Below are 19,993 nucleotides of genomic sequence, written 5' to 3'. Positions count from 1 at the left end.
GAATTGCTCTATGCACTGCAGTGCATGCTCAGTAGACACAGGTCCTTTTAATGAGAATGCTGAATGTGCCATTGATCAGCTGCTCAGAGCATAAAGTGCTCAGTACCTGTTGCTGCATACTGCCACTCAGCTGGCTAAAATATCTCACTTCAAAACTGATACATTTGGGTATTACCCAATATGCCAGGGGGTGTTTCGTGTACCATTTTGCACTCGACAAGGATACGTCTCATATCCACTTTGACGACAGATGATTTAAAGTAATCTTAAAACGTTCTAGTCAAAATCTGCTGTAATAAAATTTGACCTTATTTTTTTTAATGAGCAATATCTAACTGTAAAATATTAGTGATTTTGGTTTGATTAGGGATCATATTGTGTCATATTGCAAAACAATCAATTGTTCCAAAGAGGGGTTAGAACCAAAGTAAAAAGAACATGGTTGTGATGTAAAGAGTATTGAGAAACTAACATCAAATTATTAAATAAAATATGCATTTGAGCCTTTCTGTGATTATGTCTCTATACAATTAAAATAGTTTATGACAAATAACAATAAAGTGACATACAAAGGTTTCACACGTTAAGCTATCATTTTCTTTTTTTGTTATTCTTAAATTGAAAAAAAATCTCCCATTTTTTATGGTTTCTTCCAGTTTACTCAAATCAAGTCTAGCTGCCCTACTTTTACTTTTTTATTTTTTTTTATTGTATTTATTTATTTTACCTGAAAACATAACAAGTGTAATTTTAACACTTCATGATGAATTCTCTTAGAAACCTCATTTCACATTCTGGAAAAATATATTTCAAGTTCAGGTTCATTCTAAATGTGGCAGTGATGAATTAAAAGATCTCATCACTGCATGAGTCCACACAATCACAGGCTGCTCATTCTTTTCCCTTTTTAGGTTCAACTTGATTGGCAGGCCAGCAAGCATTGCTTATTCAAATGAGGGGACCAATCAAGCTTCTTTTACCTCTACCGAGGAGATTTTTGCATGGTGAAAGGGGATTTATGATATTAGACCTCATTGAACTATGTAGCTGATGTACGCCACAGGCAACACCCTCTATTTTTATCATTTTTCTTAGGGACCACTTTCTTTTTTTTGAGCCTGTACACCAATTGTTGTCAAATTCTTCACCACTCCAAAATGTTTCTTCTGAATCTTTTACTTATCCTCATCTATCCTGTTTCCATTGCTCACATCATTTCATCTGTCACAATCTGATTTGTTCCTTTATCTGTCTTCTTTCCCTAGATACAGAGTGCACTTGTATTTTCTTGAGTTACAGCTAACCGAAAATGGGCTCTCTTCAGGAAGTAAGAGATTTCCTGCTCCCCAGAGTTCTGACATTCAATTATGAAAAGCAAGACATTTTACCAAGTCATTCGCAAACGAGCAACACAAATTCACCCATGCCATGTAAGGACTCAACATTCACTCATTGCCACATCTCTACATCCAGTCAGTGCCACATACCTTGTCAGCCATGATCATGGACGAGCCTCCATGGATGCCCAAAATGGGTATGAGTGTCTGCGAGGAAATAAAATCCAAAATCTGGGCAATGGCCTCTTGGTCAGTGCCATCCCCAAACACCACGCCGTGGATCTTGGTCCCTGACATCAGGTCACACATGTGGGTGATGATGCTTTTTGGGTCGGTCTTGTTGACCAGCAGTGTGACCACGTTGACGTCAATAGGGTCCTCTTTGCTCCACAGCGCCCGAATGTCCTGGTCTGAGATGTAGCGCGTGCACCCCAGGATCACAGCGATGTTCAGAACCGGCACTTTATCCGAACCACCGCCCGTCCGCTGCTTCTGCGCTGCCACGGGGTCCACCATGGCCGTCACCGCCACCAGAAGGGCCAGGGAGAGCAGCGCACTTTCACCTCCACCGCGACGATTGGTGCTCCTTCTACTCCTTTTGCTGCCGAGGGACATGGTGCTAAACCACTTCATCCCCTGCATGGAGAGGGGATAATGGGACCAGATGTAGACAGATCAAGGAGTGAGGAAAAAAGTGTGGCAAGATGGTGGTGAGAAAAAGCAGAAGAGATAAATTGTTAATGCGCAGCTCATTTAGCCCACACATTGAAGTAGCAACTTTTTTTTTTTTTCATATTCAGTTTCTTCTCTGTGAGTTTATTGAAAATCAAAACCTTGCGGGGAGGGAGATGGCCTTGGGAGGATGTTGAGGAGGGGTGAGAGGAAGAGAAGATGACTAACAAGTTTACACTTTATGGTCACGACTGCTGGGATCAGATGATTATGGTACAGTCTGTGCTTGCTGAACAAATAAAGAAGACTTTTAAAGAGCTCACGTTTTTGTCTTAATTTTGCTACTTTACAAAATATTAAAACACAAGGAACTGATTAATTGGATGATGATTTCATGCTTTATAGTTGAATTAACTATATTTTCCCTGCAAAGTTTTGTTAAGATTTCGGCTGAATGCATTAAATGTACGGTCATATTCGACAAATTAGAATATTATTGAAAAGTTGGCTTATTTCAGTAAATTATATTCACACGTTCTATGGCCTAAATAACAAATTGATGTTTTATAGCCTTAATTTCTGTTAATTGTGAGGATTTCTTGCTTACAATTAATAAAAACAACAGCAAAAATACATTTAAGATTAGAATGTATCAGCCCAATAAAACCAACATCATTTTTATTATACAACTGTGGGCTTCATGGAAAGTATGTTTAATTCCTGCGTGAAGGTTGATGTTTTGATGAACCTCGTCTGAATGCATATTCTAATTTATCAAATGTGATTGTAGTAAAGCTAAAATGAACTTCAAACAGTAATTAATCATGTATCAAAATTTTTATTTTCCGTTTCAAAGTATCAATGATCCTCATAATTCAGTTGCATTGCTTTAGAGCCGCTCTTTTTGATACTTTCTCAGGAATTAAACTGTGCAGAAAAGTTATGAAGATCAAACATTTCTGTTCTACTAACAAGTTAGTTTTATACATGAAAAATGTTGTTTAACTGTAAAGGACCTCTAACCATCTGTGGTCTCACACCAAAAAACATCTATAAACAATTACAATGGGACAAACAAGTGGGCTCTGAGGCCTGCACCAATGTTTTTAAATGATAGTCACATCAAGATCCTAAAAACATAGACTCATTAATGCTAAACCCCTACTATTTTCTAACACTGGCCTTTCAGATCATTAATAAAGCTATGTTTATGCACGTCACTAATTATTGCCGTGGCCAGTGTGCCATAGCATCAGTTCAAAGGAACACCTCCTGAGCTGCAGCAGTGCTGCATGCCTGGAGAATGGGAGCTTGCTGAAATTATACAATGTGTGATGCAGCTGTCAGACACACATACAGATTAGTTTATGTCAGAAGCACATTCTATTGGAGAACATTGCATTAAAGAGAAATAGAGGCGAGTAGTAAATTTCAAATTCATATCACACGTTCTTGGTATTGTAACAAGTTTGCAAAGGTTGCCTGTTGCTCCAACAAAAGTAGGTTTAATTGAGCTCCTCAAGCTAAAACACCAGGGTATCAGTTTGGTTTTTGATGCAGACTGGGATAACCTTTAGTGATATATGGAGGAAGCTGTGTAGCTAATTGCTGGTGAGGTAACCAACTGACAAAGAAAACTAAGTGGGGAAGTTTTGGGGAGAAGAATCACAATCCAGGCCAGGCCAACTCGATTTGTTACAGCCAGAAGCATATTAGAAGTCAAGAGGCTGTGGTATTTCAGTACAGGCACCATAGCCTTTAATCCAACAGGACTTTTGAACAGGCTAACAGCAGACATCATTTTTACAGCTATTACAGACGAAAAAATGTTGAGTCTGTTGGGAGTCCTAATGCAACCTAACTAAAAAACCCAAGGCAATATAGCCATATAAGTTGGTTACCATAGAAACCAACTTCTACCTTGGATGCAGGATGGAGAAACAGGTAAATACAATTTCACTGAAATCCCCTGAAAACATTTTCTAATTTATTTGAATTTGACAAATTACTTTTTACATGTTAAGTTACACAGGAATCCTAATCTTGCTTCTCCGGTGCAGTACTTCGCTGCCTGCCTTGGCACATAGTGGACTGAGGCATTGGGATGGAGTTTCACAGCTGTAAAGTTGTGACAGTCAAAAATTATAGATAAGGTAAACTGGGTATATCACTTGCAAATAAAATGCAAATTGACCTCACTTTCTCTACAACTTCTCTTCTCATATAGAAAGTGCTCACTGGCCTCAACCTGGCTCTCTGAGAGCATAAAAAATGATGAAATGTCATAAGACGAATGAGCAGGTGTGTTGACACGGGGAGCGTGAGTCAAATGCCAATGACATGGAACGTATGTTCACACAGTGAGCCCATGCATACACTTGATAATTTACAGATTTACTGACAGAAGTGTGTGTTTTTGGATCACCGCAGAGAATGCGGGTGCGAGATTGATTTACAGGAGCTATCATTTCTCATGCCACTCTTTGAGGCAACAAAGATTTAGGAGCAGAGATCAGCTCATGATCTCTCATGTTTGGACTACACCAATTGTAAAGCTAGTTCTTATTTGTTGGTATTATAATCAGTAATACATTTAACTTCCTAATATGTAGTAAAGCTTTTGGTTACTTGTTTTTGTTTTGCATGAGTTTGACTAACTTTTGTATGTGTAGAACTTTAGTCAACGTTTTTAGGATGCGTCAGGTAAATTTGACAAGATGGGACTAAATAGATTTCAACCAATTGAACTGGGAAACATGAAAAAAAGTGTAGACATAGTTATTGACACATGATGCAACAAAGTTATTTCAGGCACAAAAGACTAACTCATGATTTGTTTTCAAAATAGCAAATGCTTAAAGTAAAATTCTGTGGAAAATCTGACAATAAATATGGATTATTTATTGTCAGATAAATAAATATATATATATATATATATATATATATATATATATATATATATATATATATATATATATGGGGGGGTGCGGGGGTGTGTGTGTGTGTATATCTCATAATGCACCACAATGTGGTCTATTATGTATTATGAGATAACATAATACACCACATTTTAATGTTTAATTTTAAGATAAGATTCAAGAAGACATTATAAGGGAATATGTAATAATTGCTGTCCTTGAAGTGCATTGTTCTTTTTCCTCACTCAGTGATTGTTTTAAGTAATTATGATTTCAATTACAATCAAAACCCATTTTTCATTCACTGCTCAGCCCGAGATAAACAGTTTGAGTATTACTCATCATGTCTAGTCTCAAGAGAAGACCTACAGATAGAGCTTTTTCCTCATGTTAGACTCTGCTTGTCAATTTCAGAGCTCATGATTCTTTGGCTGTCAACCTGGCACCTATTTGGCCTACTTATAGAGAGGAGCAAGTGAGTCCGTTGCTGACAAGATTATTCTTTGCCGTGAGCCGGTTTTGTCTAAAATCTGGAAAACAATTTTATTTTTATTTTTTTACTTGTCTTAACTCTGCAGCACTGCAAAAAAATTTAGGACAAAGAGTGGTCATGAAAGCCCTATACTAGGGAAGAGCTATAAAGAGAAAAAGAAAAAAAAAAGAGAGAACATGCTCCACAAAAGCGCATTGAGCAGTTTGTTGTCACATCACGGCCATTGTTTCTTGGCACTACAATAGAGAATGATGTTTGGCAGACAAATCTGTACTACAGGCAATTTGCTCTCCACACATTCATACAAGCTTACATTCCCATCCTAACAAGAGGTAGAACATGCAAATAATTCGCAAACAACTCCTAAGCACCAATGGTTAGAATATGTTTCAGTAATTTATAAATTTCCATTTTGTTCTTAATCTACAAGTGGAAAATAACTCATACCTACCAATTCTTTTTCACTATAGCCAATCTTATCAGGTTCTGTGCAAGGCTGAGCTTCACATGCATTGATAATTCATCTACGTTATCTTTGTGTGATGATTAAAATGACTGCATTCATGGTGTCCAGATTAGTTTTTCCTGCTCTCTTCCCAAATTGAATTAAGTATGGACTAATGTACAGTACACACTTAATGGATGCATTGTACAGAATTGAGGTCTGAATGATGGATACTGCAGATGATAAGTTTTACCAAACCACAGCCCAGAGGACACGACTATGTGTGTTTATTGTGCATACTAGAGCCTTGATATTGAATTGCTTTTCTGCCCACACTGCTTTCTCCATTACTCTACATCTATTCACTTATCTGTCCATCACTTTTATTCTTCACTTTGCTTTTATAAATTAGTCTTGCATCCACAGTCAACCATTTTATAATGTAGAGCAGAAACTTCGGATATTTTTTTTATTTTTGTTCTATGTAGGGATGTATCAATATAAACATTTTTGATCATGTTTATATAAAGCAAAATCAATCCCAGGTAATAATATAAAAATTTTTTAAGGACTTGTTGAAAATGTGAAAAGTGTTACTGGCACTGGAAGTTGCTGCAGTGGTGCACAGAGCATTACCTTAGTTTTCCAGCTGCATCCATTTTGTTATCAATAAGATTTTATAACACTAAAATGATTTATCTTGAGAATAAGACCCTTTGTCACAGAGACAAAGGGTTACAAAGTTGTCAAACCTAGCAACTAAATTACATCACAGAGTAATTATGGTCTGCAACTTGAAGAGAATTTGGAACCAACCTTCACACTGTTATGTTTTCACAAGCAGAGCGGATACCGTTAGCTGTTTTTAATTAACCTTAAGGTTGTTTGGAGCTTAAAGTGCAAAATATGTGCTTAAGCCTCTTACAGCAAATACTAGAAAGTTGTGTCTCGGCTGATCAGCAGTTTGCTTTTTTTTTTTTAAAAAGTACATGTTTCTCAATTTGTTTCAAGAAATAAAGTCATGTGTTATCATTTTTGGCAGTTCTGGCAAATACAAGGAGATACTGGATAACAATGGTGGCAGTTCTATAAATTATCCAACCTGGAAATAAGTTAAATGGACAAGCTAGTCCACTAACATTAGCCACTATCTGCTGGAGACCATGGATAAAAACATCTTGGAAAAAAATTAATAAAAACAAAGACGTTCTGGTGCTGGTCCAAGTCCGAAATTAAGCTGTTATGAACACTTTTTAGCAGTTCATTTGATGGCTTCAGACACACACTGTTAAAATCAGTCTACTCACCGACCTCAGTTTTGATTGTTTTATGGGTAAACATGTACTTTAGTCATGTAATTCAATCATTTCTTCACTTGACCCTAACAGTGATACTATGAAGAGTGCACATAATAGCACTGTGGAGTTTTTAAATGATATTTTCTTATATTAACTATGTTTCTCTTTTTTGAGTTACCTGCTTTGGGGAACTGGTTTCTTCCTGTATAGGTAGGAGGTGTGGCCAAGTTTGAAAGCACAACGCCACCTCAGCAGGACAAACCATGTGCTTTTGAGCAAAGGGGATGTTTTAGGTTTAGTTAGCTTGTTTAGTCTTTAGGTAGTATTGGTGTTCAGTTCTGCTTCCCCTATTTTGTGTAAATGGTCTGGCTAATTTATCATATAAGTTACCTCACTGTGTCTTTGTGTTAGGTCAAAGTTCTGAGTTATTTTGTATGATTGTTTTGTGTGGTAAAGTTTCTGTAAGTCACTTTCTTGAGTAGAACTATATTTAACTGACCTCTTATATTGACCCACTATATTTTGGACATTTCTTAACTTTCTTAAGACTAAATGAAAACCCACTTTGAAGACATTTTTCCTGTGTCCTCTATGCCTTTACTGCTTGCTCCCTCACATCTGACAAACATCCATTTAACTTTCATTGTCGTCAGCTTGCATTGCCTAGTGTCAGAAATGTTGCATTTGATGGACAAGTTAAAAGCCTAAAGTTTACATTAGCATGGTAACTGGATATACAACAATGCCAACCATGTGAAACAATTTTATCTCCTATCACATTTAAACAAAAGTAATAAGTTTTCAACACATGTTGCCAAAAGTTGATGCAGTGTGCTAATTACATTTTACTTCGCTGTCAAGTGAAGATGTTAGAGGCCGCTCAATGAAGGGACTTTGCCAGGAGACGCGAATGGAAACAATTCAACAATATGATGTGTAGTATATCGTGTTTGCTCATCACGGTGCCAGCTGTTTCCCATTTGCACAGTATTTGCAACTGCTAAGTAGAGCTGATTTGCTAGTGACTGATTTGACAGTAATGAAAAAAAAATTCTAAAAAAAAATGGGTAATTTGCTTTCTGTCTGTGTCCTCCTGCTTTATTTATGTATTCTGACTAATGTGATTCCCAAAGTTCTGTGTCCTTCTTTGGGTTTCTTTCCCCAAAGTTTTGGTCTGAAATGAGATTCTCCATTTGATATATGCAATGTAAAATAAATTGCATGAATGCAAATGTGATGCTGAAGTGGGTTCCATTTGCTTTTGGAGGCAAAACCAACAATGTGTAAAGATACTTTTTCACTTCTCTCTGCTGGACAATCTGTTTTGTAGATTCTTTGTACGTGTGCTTCGAACAATTTTCTTTCAGCTATTTACAATCCATCTCACTTCACACTGAAGCTGTGAAAACAGATAAAAAAGTGTGCCATACTTGCATATTTAAGTAAAATAAACAAAAACCTCTAAATAATAAAAGTACAAACTGTACTTTTAAATATAAATCCTGATAAATTGTGGCGTTGATGTCAAAATAACGTTTTTCTCTCCTCTCCATTGAACTGCATTAAAATTGAAATTAACAACTTAATTGAAATAAAAGGGTTAAAAGAGCAGCAACCTAGTCATTTAGGAAATAAATGTAGCTGCCTTTCAACCATTCAAAACATCAGCTAATCTTACTCATCCAGGTCCTTCAAAACCAGATTTGGACCCTCAGAACTTCATTGACTAAATGTGTATCTCATTATTGTTAAGGCCCATGTTTGTTCTGTGTGTGATAGGCTTTCACCCCAGTGAGGTCTCACGATCAAAGTACAAAAACAGGTACTATATATGTTAGGGTAACTGGAATTACTTCTTTGTTTGCTCATTTATTTGCCTGTCTAGTAACAGGGAGGTGAAATGTTTTGGATCTACCCTTTATTCTCCTTGTTTCCTGCTAGAATATACTCAGACTTGGTCAATCCTGATGCCTGTATCTAAAATGTAGCTGGTTGTGTATGTCCTGATTTTGTAACCTACCTACCCGCAAGCATTACATTAAGTAAAGAAAAACTGCAGATAACTTGCAACTATGATGCTACATTTTTTATGAATATTCATTCCGTCACTCATTTAAGTCCCATTCTTGCTAGATAGTGATGTCTGTAGCAACACTTACAGTTTAAGAGGAAAACTGCAATGAATATGCTGCAGCAGTGCATTCAGCTGCAACTGCTGTGTATCTCTTATACAGGGTCACAATTTACTTTTGGCGTGACCTATCTGACTTCTTTATTCTACCCTCAAGCCTGCACTTCAGTCGCTGTCCATACCTCATCGTGACGTTTCTGTCGAGTAAAAGAAGAAACATGCCTCAGCGTTTCTTTCTCGAAAGTTGAGCTACAGCTTCAGTGAAATCGTGTTTAAATTGGCTCAAAGTGCACATTTAATTCACGAGTGAGATGGAGAATTAACTTGCTCTTATATCTGATAGTGTTCTTCTGCGTCTCCAAATTCCTCCAACCATATTCTCCAAGCCATTCCTCTGCTCGGCCCCTCTCTCTCAGGCCCAAGCCATCTGCTCCATGCGCCCTGACATGTGCATGAGCGCCCAGGAGAAGCCCAGTGGAAGTAATCGTCTGTTACCACTCAGGCTTCAACATGTTGTCTCCCCCAGTGCACCTACCCCTTTACCTTGCAACAAACCTTCAGTGCGTGGGCGTGTGTGTGTGTGTGCGGGCGTGTGGGGGGGGTGTGGGTGTGTGTGTGTGAATGAGACAGAAAGGGAACAGGAGGGATTTAAAGTAAGGGAAGAAGTGAAATCACTCATACTCCCTGATACAGAATGGAAACAGAGTTGCACGCATTCTTTCTGCACCTGATGCCCAACGAATGCCTAGGCATACATGCAAATGCCATACATATGCAGTGACTTGCAGAGGTATTGCTTGAACCTATTCACATTTAGGACATTGTTGCATTTTATTTCCTAAATTGGCATCTTTATCTTTAAAATGCTTTGGACTTTATGTAGAGGTATTAGGGCTAAAGACAAATGTAGAATAAAATATCTTGAAAACCACACTAAATGATAATGCAACGTATTGGAGGTTGTGTGTTTTGTGCCTTCTCTCATTTCTATCCTGCTGTAAAGTATGTATTTCATTAGTGACCAAATCACCAGAGATAAAAGTAATTTTAGGCCATATTTGACCAGGAGTGATGTTGATAAATTTGAATCAGAGAGAAATCTATTCTAAACACTGAACACTTTCTGCGTTTGATTTTCTGAACACTAATTTGAATACTTTTAACATCTGTAGTGTGTTTATTAAGGTTAGTAAAAAGTCTTAGTTACACCTACACTATTTATCTTACTTTAAAAAATCCTGTTCATCTCACAAATCCTTTCTTTCTCCAATATCCATGAGAAAAAATGTCGGGTCCTTGTGGGCCAGAAGGTATCAACCACACAAAATTGAAAGTCTATGTATTTTTAAATTTTTTGCCTATCCTCATAAGCACAGACAATGAGGCTCTGAAGCCTGACCTTTACAAGTCGTGATGCAACCATTTTGAAATCAAAAACCCGGTTGGTAATGTCTTTTCCTTCTCTTTACTGCCCTTCCCTCATCATCAGTACATCCAGTGTCAAGTCGTCTCTTTGAAAGCATGACAAATGAGTTTTGTATTTAAACCTGAGAAAACCTCACCGCGTCTCTGCAACCAGATCATAGGCCCAATTTGGAGGTCCTAGCGCTTCCTCCCAGATGAGAGCCTTACTCCACTGGAAGCGCTGAAAATGTCGGTCCTGTATCTGAGAGGAGCATGGCACTTTTTCCACCTTAGGATTGTGGATTGATCATTCCAGCTGTTTAGTTGAAATACTTTGCGTTACAGCTAGAGCAATGACCAGACAAAGTGTGCGCTACGGCTACTATACTAATAATCTTGCTAACAATTATTTTAGGTGGTTTGCTATGTATTAGGGTTGATGTGGCCAGCCCTCTAAGGATTTTAAAATCACAGGTTTAGAAGAAAGGAGATACTTGGCTTTTATTGGCAAACATTTTAAATTGATAAAAAAGTAACAAATATTCTATACTGTGTTAGTCTATTACAAATAAGCCCCAAAAATATAATGAAGTTTGTGGTTGTAGCATGACAAAATGTGGAAAAGCTCAAGGGATACAAAGACTTTTTGCTACAATTGTACTTTTCTTATTCATTTATTTGTTTATTTATTTATAAGTTTCTTAATTTTAGTTACTTTGACCGAGGTACAGAAACCTCATATTTGAGAACATTTGAGCAAGAGATTAGTAAGAACAACAAGCTCTTATCCAACTGTGTTCTGTTACATAAGGCAGTGAAAAATCACTTAAAGTGTTTTGTCTTGGTTTAAAAGATACCTTCTCTCAATACGAAATTAATCTTTTTGCTGGAACCATCCATCAAGCCCACAGACAAAGGTAATTTCAGATTTTTTTTGGCCATGAACAAAATTGATTAATTTGAATCATATGCCTCCTCAGAACAGAAATCTCTCCCATTGCTTAGCCTCATTCTGCACTTGGTTTTTCAATGCCTTACTGTGATAATCTGCAAAAACCTCTCCAAGATCTGATTCTTTCTGATGCAGTTTTCATCTATATGTAAATAAAGGTAGAGCTAAAAAGTTATCAATCACAATTCCTGCATGACTCCTGTTTCTTTCCACACACCTTGCTTTTATCTGCAGACGTACTAGGCAGCAAAACGGTATTTAAATACCATTAGTGTATTTTTTATGCTGTTTTTCCCTCCTGCATAAACACAATACACTCTTGATGAACAGATGAACTAAAATCTGACAGTTTGGGGAGCTTCATTTTCATCCAAATTTTGATTATATATATATTGTCATTATCAGAGTCAGCCCAAAGCATAAACAAACTAGCCAGGCTTACAAAAATATATTGTGTGATGTTACATATTCTATTATGTTTGAGAATTAAAATGTTATGCAGCACGTACAATGCAATCACATAAACTGAAGAAGTCTGTGAAAACTGCGCTGATGGCAGAAAAGAAAAAAGAAAAAAGAAAACATTTTCCCCAAAATGATTTGAAGTACGTTTCTTTTAAAGAACGAGATGCAGTTCAAGGTGCATTCTGTTAAATAATTTCCCTTTTCTGCTTAGCAAGAATTAATTTCTGAGCCAGAGAGGCCCACAAGAGAATATCTGAACCAACTAAGAGAAAGATACACATTCGCCCCAAGTATGCTATGAGTATGTGAATCATGTGAATCCAATTTAAAGAATCAACAAATAATCTAATATAATGTATGGTGGAGATTACTTTCTAGTATTTTCTGTTCATTTGAATGATTGAGGCCTAGAGCTAATAAAAACCCAATTATCAGTTTCTCAGACATTTGGAGTATTGCATAAAACCAATAAACACATTAGCTTTAGTACAGACGTCCTATGTTATGGTGAGCAAAATCATAGAGAACACTCCTGAAGGGCATAAAATTATATTGTTGAAGAAGGTAATTGATTCCAAATTATTGCATCCAAACTTGTTAGGGGAAAGTTGAGTGGAAGGAAAAAGTTTGGTAGAAAAAGCAAAAACAATAAGTGTTGGACTGAGAAGATCCCTAAGCCAGATTCCAAGAATTTAAGAGTTTGGTGAAGTTTCCTAAGTTAAAGGGAGTGCTTCCAGATCTATACCACAAAGATGAATCCAGGAAATAAGCTATAAAAGTTGTATTCCTTGTGTTAACTCAGGGATGCTAGAAGTATCTTGCCTGGGCTAAGCAGAAAAGGCTGCTGCTCACTGTTCAACGTCCAAAGAGTTACTGTCAAGAGGAACAAAAGAGACACTGGCGTCCAACAATGCAGGGAACCTGAAGACATCTATTAATAGAACCTGTGTTTAGCAGAGCCACTAGCTGATTGTTTCTATACTCTGTTGCATTTGTTGCATTGATATGTGCGGAAGTACGCCGTGCATAATAATGTGCATAATACGGACAATACTTTCTGACACCTCTGCGTTAAAAATTATTGTCTTTTATTGGTGCTATGTAATCCCTAATTATCAAAATTAACATAAAGACTTGAAACACATCACTGTGTGTACTGAAGATGTATATTAATATAACTTTTTCATTTTAATACTGCCAAAAACATAAAGTACACAAACCAATGCACTATATATGGGAGATATTAGTTGAGCCAGATTGATTGCCCCCAAATCATGTTCTGTTTAGGTCCTCATACACCTTCGGTTCTGTTCATTCTGTTCTAATATAGGTTTGCTTTAAAGAAGCGTGCAGCTAGCAAATTTAGCTTATTATTAAATAGGGATATTTTTTATTTTTATTTTGTGATGGCAGCAATGCGCTTCAACAACGTGACTGCATCCCGAGAGCAGAGGGGGAGAGAGAAACTGGGGCTGAGAGGGTGGTTGCAAATTTATTTAGATCTTCCCATTTGATCCAATGAAGCCATCACAATGCAAGTGCGACCCCCAAAGGCACTGAGTGTAACTACAACTTTACCAAGACGCACGCTGGGTAGATTTTTCTTCTCTTCCTTCTTTTTTAAACGTTTATGTTAACTTTCTATTTAACTCCATCTTGCAGTGAACAACTGCAACCTGTGCTAGAAATGGAATGCAATAGCCAATAAGCGGCGTATTATGGGATGATCTCTCCACTGTTAACGGCTCATCCGGAGATGGGATGGAGAGAGAAGTTGTGCCAACCAACCCTGCAATGTGTTATCCATCATTTACAAAGGAAACATTCCCACAACGCGCAGTGTTAATTTATATATACAATTGATCAAATCTGTTTCAGATCAGTTGAGTTTTTAAAAACAGAAAATCTAGATGTTGAATAATTTTTTTTAGGAGGGGGCGGGATTCCGGTCTAACCGCGGACTTTTATGGAATCAGCTGAGTGCGCACTGCAGCAACATTACGAATTAATAGAGATTAACGCTCTCTTTCTTTTTATTGTAAGACTAAACGTCTTAATATCCAAGTTCTAATGCGGACATCTGTGCTCGCTGCCTCTGTGCTGCTGCACTTTGGGCGAGGAACGCTTTAAAAGTCACACAGTGTCCGCCGATCAACAGCGAGAAGGGATCAGAAATGGATGGAAATAAAGTACTTACAGTGTCTCCCTTCCACAGAGCTCCAAAACAGCGGTGTTAGATGACATTGCAACAGTCCACTCTCTCCCTTGAATAACCATGCAGGGGAGGGGATCACAGAATCTCTGGTAATGAATAATTCCAAGCGAGCGTCAAAAAAAAAAAAAAAAAAAAAGGAAAGGAAAGGAAAGAAAAAAAAAAGATGAATGAAATCCTCTTGTTTTAACACCTCACATTGAGGTGAATAAAATCACAGTTTTTCACCTCTCTTTTTGTAATCCAATCTTCATCGCGTGTGTGAGCCTACACTGCTGATTCTCCACTGCAATCTCTGTTGGCCCCCGCGCATCGTTGTGGGGTTGGGAGAGGGGAGGAGGGGGGACTCAACTTGCCTCGGTGTGATTAGAGCGCCCTGTATCTCGTTATTCCTTGTCCCGGGAGGGGAGAGGAGACGCAGCGGGGTTGGAAGAGCTAGGCGAGCAGCCGCCGGACGCACGCGGAGACGCACAATGTACATGGGGGTATAGCTGCGTGCAGTTTGGAGGGTGCTCCAAGCAGCGAACGGGATGCGAACCGCGCGCGGGACTCGCGGTTCCTTTCTCTCCTCGCGAGTGTGTGCGCGCGAGCTGAATGCGCTCGTGTGCGTGTGTGTGGGGGTGTGTGTGTTTGTGTGTGTGACCGCGCGCTTCTGCAGATGCAGGGGCAGCTGGATAGACGGAATGGTCGGTCTGTCTCTGCCCCGCTCTCTGCGCTAAAGCTCCATCAGCAAGTCGCTCACTTTAAGATAGGAATAAGAAGAGAAGAAGACTCGAGAGGCAGTGGGGAGCGCGTGACATTTCACCGTCAGATTTAGCAACAATTCCCTCCTTTTTGACAAGAAACGACCCCCCCAGTCATGTCTTCTGGGACGCTTAAAGTCTCAACCCATGCGGAAAGCCAGAGCAAAACAGAGCTGATAAGTGGCGCATAAAAATAAAATATTAAATGCAACATGAATGTCAGCTCTCCCCTTCTTCCAGCTGTGGGTGAATAACTTGACACGAGCACACATTTATGTGTGTGCACGATTTGTGACTTGAAACAAAAGGAATTAGAGGGCCAATAAATAAACAACGAGATGACGTGCAGTGTGTGAAATATTTATCGTGGTAAACCTTCAGTTCATATTTGGTGTAGCCTACTGTGCCTTACAAAACGCTTTCATATCTCTAATTTTCACTCTTTTCTCTTTTATTGATTTTAGTCATCTTACAACCATAGACTTACTATTGGTATTTTATGTGACAGGCCCACCAAATTATGGTTTTCAAAAAAGTGTTTTACATACAGAAATGTGAAAATTGTATGTATTCACCTCATTTTACTCCACCACTAATGTATAAAAACCACTGGAACAGATACTTTCTAATGACGTCCATTCAGTAGTGTGTATAATTTAATCTGAGCATGAATCTAACTGTTCTGTGAAGGCCTTAGAGATTTGTTAATGACAATTAGTGAACAAACTGCATGAATCAAAGACCAAGAAACACACTTGACAGGTCCAGGATATTATTATGAGAGGTTTTACAGAAGAATTAGATTATAAAATGAATACTTTAAACATTGTACTAGGTACTCTTTAATCCATCATCTGAAAATAACAAGGGTATGACATGACTGTCTGCCTGCCAAGGTGTGACAGTCAACTGACAGTGGCTGGGTAAAGAGAGGATTAATCACAGAAGCAGTCAAGAGGCGCATGATGACTTTGGAGGTGGTGCTAGAGGTTCTCATATCGGGTCAGAGAATATTGATAGGATAGACCACTTTGTGTTCATTTATCACCTAAAATCTAAGAAACAAAGCAATACAGAAGGATTTTACATTTGGTGAGTTTGGGTAAAAAATGTCAGACTTTTCGTGTTTTGGAAAGTGGACGCAAACAGATTGGATGGGTTTCTGCAGATTTGAGTCCTTTTTGCCTACTATATTTGGGCTTTTATGGGTCAGTTGGCAAAGTTTCTCAAGTTTAAATTACTTAACTAACAATATTTGGTATTTGGTGCAAATACCAAAACAATTTGTCACCATTTTGCTGAAATGAGGAACATGTTATTGGTTTAGCAGATGAATAATGATCAGTTACCAGCCAAATCACCCCAAATTACTGAGCTGATATGGGAAATTATGGCGAAAATGTTCTTAGGCTATTGGTAATGGATGATATATCCTCTCATTCTTAATTTAAGCAAGAGAAAATTAACTGAGAGAGATTAAAGGAGCCTACATCTATGTTATGCTTTCAATTTTAGAATGTCTGTTATCTATCATAGGTTTTAAAAAGAAAGAGCTGTAGTCACAATTTGTTGGGAAGTTTCTTCGTGACGATGCCCTGAATTTGTTTGTCACGCTGAAGAATATTAGCCAATGGTAAAAAGGACACAATGTAGATTTATAGAAGGCATGTTTGTGTTTTGTTTTTGTTTTTAATTCTACTTATTTGTCACAAAATCCCTTAACATATCATTAGACACTGGTATCCTTATGATCCCATTGACTAAGCATGTAAGTGTTTTTGGGGTTGTGAGAGTTAAGTGTTTTTTAAACCTGAAAACTGAAATATTCACAAATATCCTTATTCCCACTGTTAAGTATGGTGGAGGATCTGTGATGCTGTGGGCTTGTTTCTCTTCCAAGGGCCATACCCTTGCTGGAGCACAGTAAAAAAAAAAACTCCTTCGGCTTCTACCAGGAAACAGATAATCGATAATTTATTGATCGTTCAGATGTTGATCTAAATAAAAGGCCGCATTTACCTAAAAGTGATTTATCAGACAGAGTTAACCTTTCCCTATGGCCATTACTGGTAACAGTGATTTGTGGAATCATACAATTTTGTCTCCTGTTTGAACAAATGCAGTCAAATTAAGCTTAAATCATTTTTAATTTTTTCTCCATGCAATCTAAAATTGATTTATTTCGAAGCCCTTACACATCTTTCTTGTGGGGTGGAGGGCCCTGTAGCTATGCATCCGCCCGTCTGGCTCATTTAGCATTTTAGCATGGTCAGCATCCAAGAGTTTCTCTTCCGGCTCTCGAGATGAGTTTTCGGATCCCTGTCGCACAGTGAAGGGAGCATGGAATACAAAGGAAGCATCAGGAGGAGAGGGAGAGGGAGGAGGAAGAGATAAAGTGGTGTTGTTGCATGCAGTCAGTCAGGCTTCACAAACGATTATATGGTCACAATTCACACCTGACTGGGGAAACGACTGTAGAACTCCACTATTGCAGAGCAGGACACTCACACGTATGATCCAACTACCAATGGCTGATCTTTTGGCAGGCTGAGTTATAATATACAGTAAATCCATGCTATCTCAACACCAACAGCATTCAAAATGGTGTGAAAAGTGCTTTTTTTTATTGACAAGTGATGTACTAAGCAGCCGTTCTTTTATGTGTAGCACAAACATGCAGATTTCCATGTGCTGGACGACCCTTTTATTATAGACGAAAAGGTCGAAGTGTAATTTCAACCCCCATTACCTAACAAACACTGCGGGAAACCTGAATCAAGACTGTAATAAAAATGTCCCAATGTGCCATTGTGACATTAAAAATGCTGGGATAGGTCAGTATAGCACATTCCAAAACATCACAGATACGGTTCTAGTCAGAGGTTTATAAGTTTTGAGTTTTTGGTTGTACACTGGTCATGCAAAAATACATTTTTCATGATTTGGATTGTTATCAAAGAATTTGGATTCTAAAATTTACAATGCAAAAACTATAAATACAGCCATAAATTTCAGAACCAGTTTTATTGGTCAAGACTGTGTGTGCAAAGAAGAAAACAAACATTGGTTTTCAAGTGTTCAAAACATGTCTGTGTGTTCAAGAGCACACAGATGTGAGGAATAAATATAACTTTGAAGTAAATAAAGGAGGTATAAAGTAACACTATGCATATGTAGCTGCAGCCTATCTTTTTTTTCATTAAAAAGAAAAAAAAAATATTGTCGTGACTGCCAGAATGCATATTTTGTTTCACAGCATAGTTGGCTGTAAGGTGTTTATTGTGTTCATCAGGAAGACTACCTGGGGCAAGGATCTGTCCCTGTGGCGGCTGGTTCTCTGCAAATAAAGCTCTGTAGCAACAACCTGAAGGTAAAAGTTTAGACAATTTGTGATCAGGATGTTGTACAAAGACCCATCACTAGTAGCTATTTGGATAAAGCCCCCTTAGCAAGTTGCAGGGAAATTCCACACTTTTTGTAGCCATAAACAAACCTTGGGGATAAGTATTGGTTGCTATTTGACCATTAGTCTTAGCACAAATAGTAGAGTAAATAGAAATCATTTGGTTTTCTTTCACATGTCCAGGTTTTAAATGTGGTCAAAAGGTTAAGATCTCCCTGGAAGCTTGATGTTGCCCTGCTTTTATGCATTCTGGATGTTTGGTATCTTTGCGCTGTTGGAACATACACTGTGTCCAGTGGCACATAATAAAAATACAACATAATATCAGCCTGTAGCATAAAGATTTTATTATATAAGGGTGTTCATGAGATTGGGTTGGATTGTAAATTCCCTTGGAAGAGCAATGACCTAAATAAAATAGAAATTTTCCCCTATACAAATATAATAACATAGTTTTAATGTGACAATACAAAACATCTCATGATTGTTTCCTAAATGAACCATAGTGTAAACTGTGGAGACTAGAGGCTAGAAAATCTACTGCATCCTCTCTAGATATTGATTTGACATAATATTTGTTCCAACTGTCTGCATCTGACCAGTGACCTGTTTGTTCCTTTCATTTATTTGCTTAAGGCAATGCAGAATGCAGACACAGTCAGTTCTTTTAGTGGTCGAATGGTGGGTATAGCACATAGCATTTCACATATCCCTATTTTGCCATGATGTTTCATGACAAAAGGAGTAAACTCGAAAATTTGTGTCAATTGTTTGAATGCTGCCATGGTATACAAAGTATTCCATCATATGACCTTTTGTTTGCAATCCAGCTTCCATGTGCCTGCTGGAAGAAAAAGTATCCCAACACCATGATGGCATGTTTTCACATGAGAATGGTGTGTTCAACGCAGAGGTTGCGCTAGACGTTTTCTTTTTTTTAAATTTGTTATTTTGCCTGACAAATCAGAAACCCCTCCCATAGTATATTTCAACCTGTCAATTTTCAATTATGACAATTCTGACTCAATTGAATTGAATTTTCATTCAGCGTAATTAATATTCAACGAGCTGAACAGAAAATCTATATCAAGTCATCACATATCTAGCAGATAAATAAATGTAACTTTTTCTCAACAGTGACAAAAACAACTGACTGTGGACCAGTAACCACACAAACAATGCATTAAACAATTGCATTTTAAGTACGGTAAGTGCAACAGTCTCCCAGATAGCGAGACTCATTGAGTTCAGTCTCATGGTCAGAAATGATACTCAAAAGGATTTTTTTTTTTTCAAATGACCTTAGTTACCTTTGCTACTTACTCTGTACATAAAGTTAAAAATGTCTGCAGTAATTGTAATCTGTCAAAAAGACAAATTGCCTTCAATTTTTTTCCATTAACATTCAAAAAAATGTCTAGTTAATTAGAGTCCTGATTTAAGGTGATAAACAGTGTTAGGCTAGGATAGAAATACAAAAAAATGCTAAAGTATAATTTTGGTCACATCTTCATCGGCTC

General features: G+C 37.7%; 1 protein-coding gene across 3 annotated transcripts in view; it reads right to left on the bottom strand.

The window, feature by feature from the left end:
- grin2aa (glutamate receptor, ionotropic, N-methyl D-aspartate 2A, a) overlaps positions 1–15,262 on the bottom strand; it is a 168,526-nt gene extending 153,264 nt beyond the window's left edge. Inside the window, exons 1-3 of one of the 3 annotated variants that reach the window (XM_032586857.1) lie at positions 14,556–15,262; positions 14,313–14,416; positions 1,488–1,973 (exon numbers count right to left, since the gene is read on the bottom strand). In XM_032586857.1, the coding sequence (XP_032442748.1) occupies positions 1,488–1,970 (483 nt within the window). In that variant the 5' untranslated portion in view covers positions 1,971–1,973; positions 14,313–14,416; positions 14,556–15,262. Of the gene's footprint in view, positions 1–1,487; positions 1,980–14,312 lie in introns of those variants that run through there. The other 2 variants (XM_032586856.1, XM_032586855.1) reach the window with 2 other exon arrangements.
- Between the last annotated feature and the right edge of the window lie 4,731 nt (positions 15,263–19,993).

This window comes from Xiphophorus hellerii, chromosome 16 (genome assembly GCF_003331165.1).
Source record: "Xiphophorus hellerii strain 12219 chromosome 16, Xiphophorus_hellerii-4.1, whole genome shotgun sequence".
In the NCBI taxonomy this organism is placed as follows: Eukaryota; Metazoa; Chordata; class Actinopteri; order Cyprinodontiformes; family Poeciliidae; genus Xiphophorus; species Xiphophorus hellerii.
This window is presented reverse-complemented; position numbering and strand designations above follow the sequence as displayed.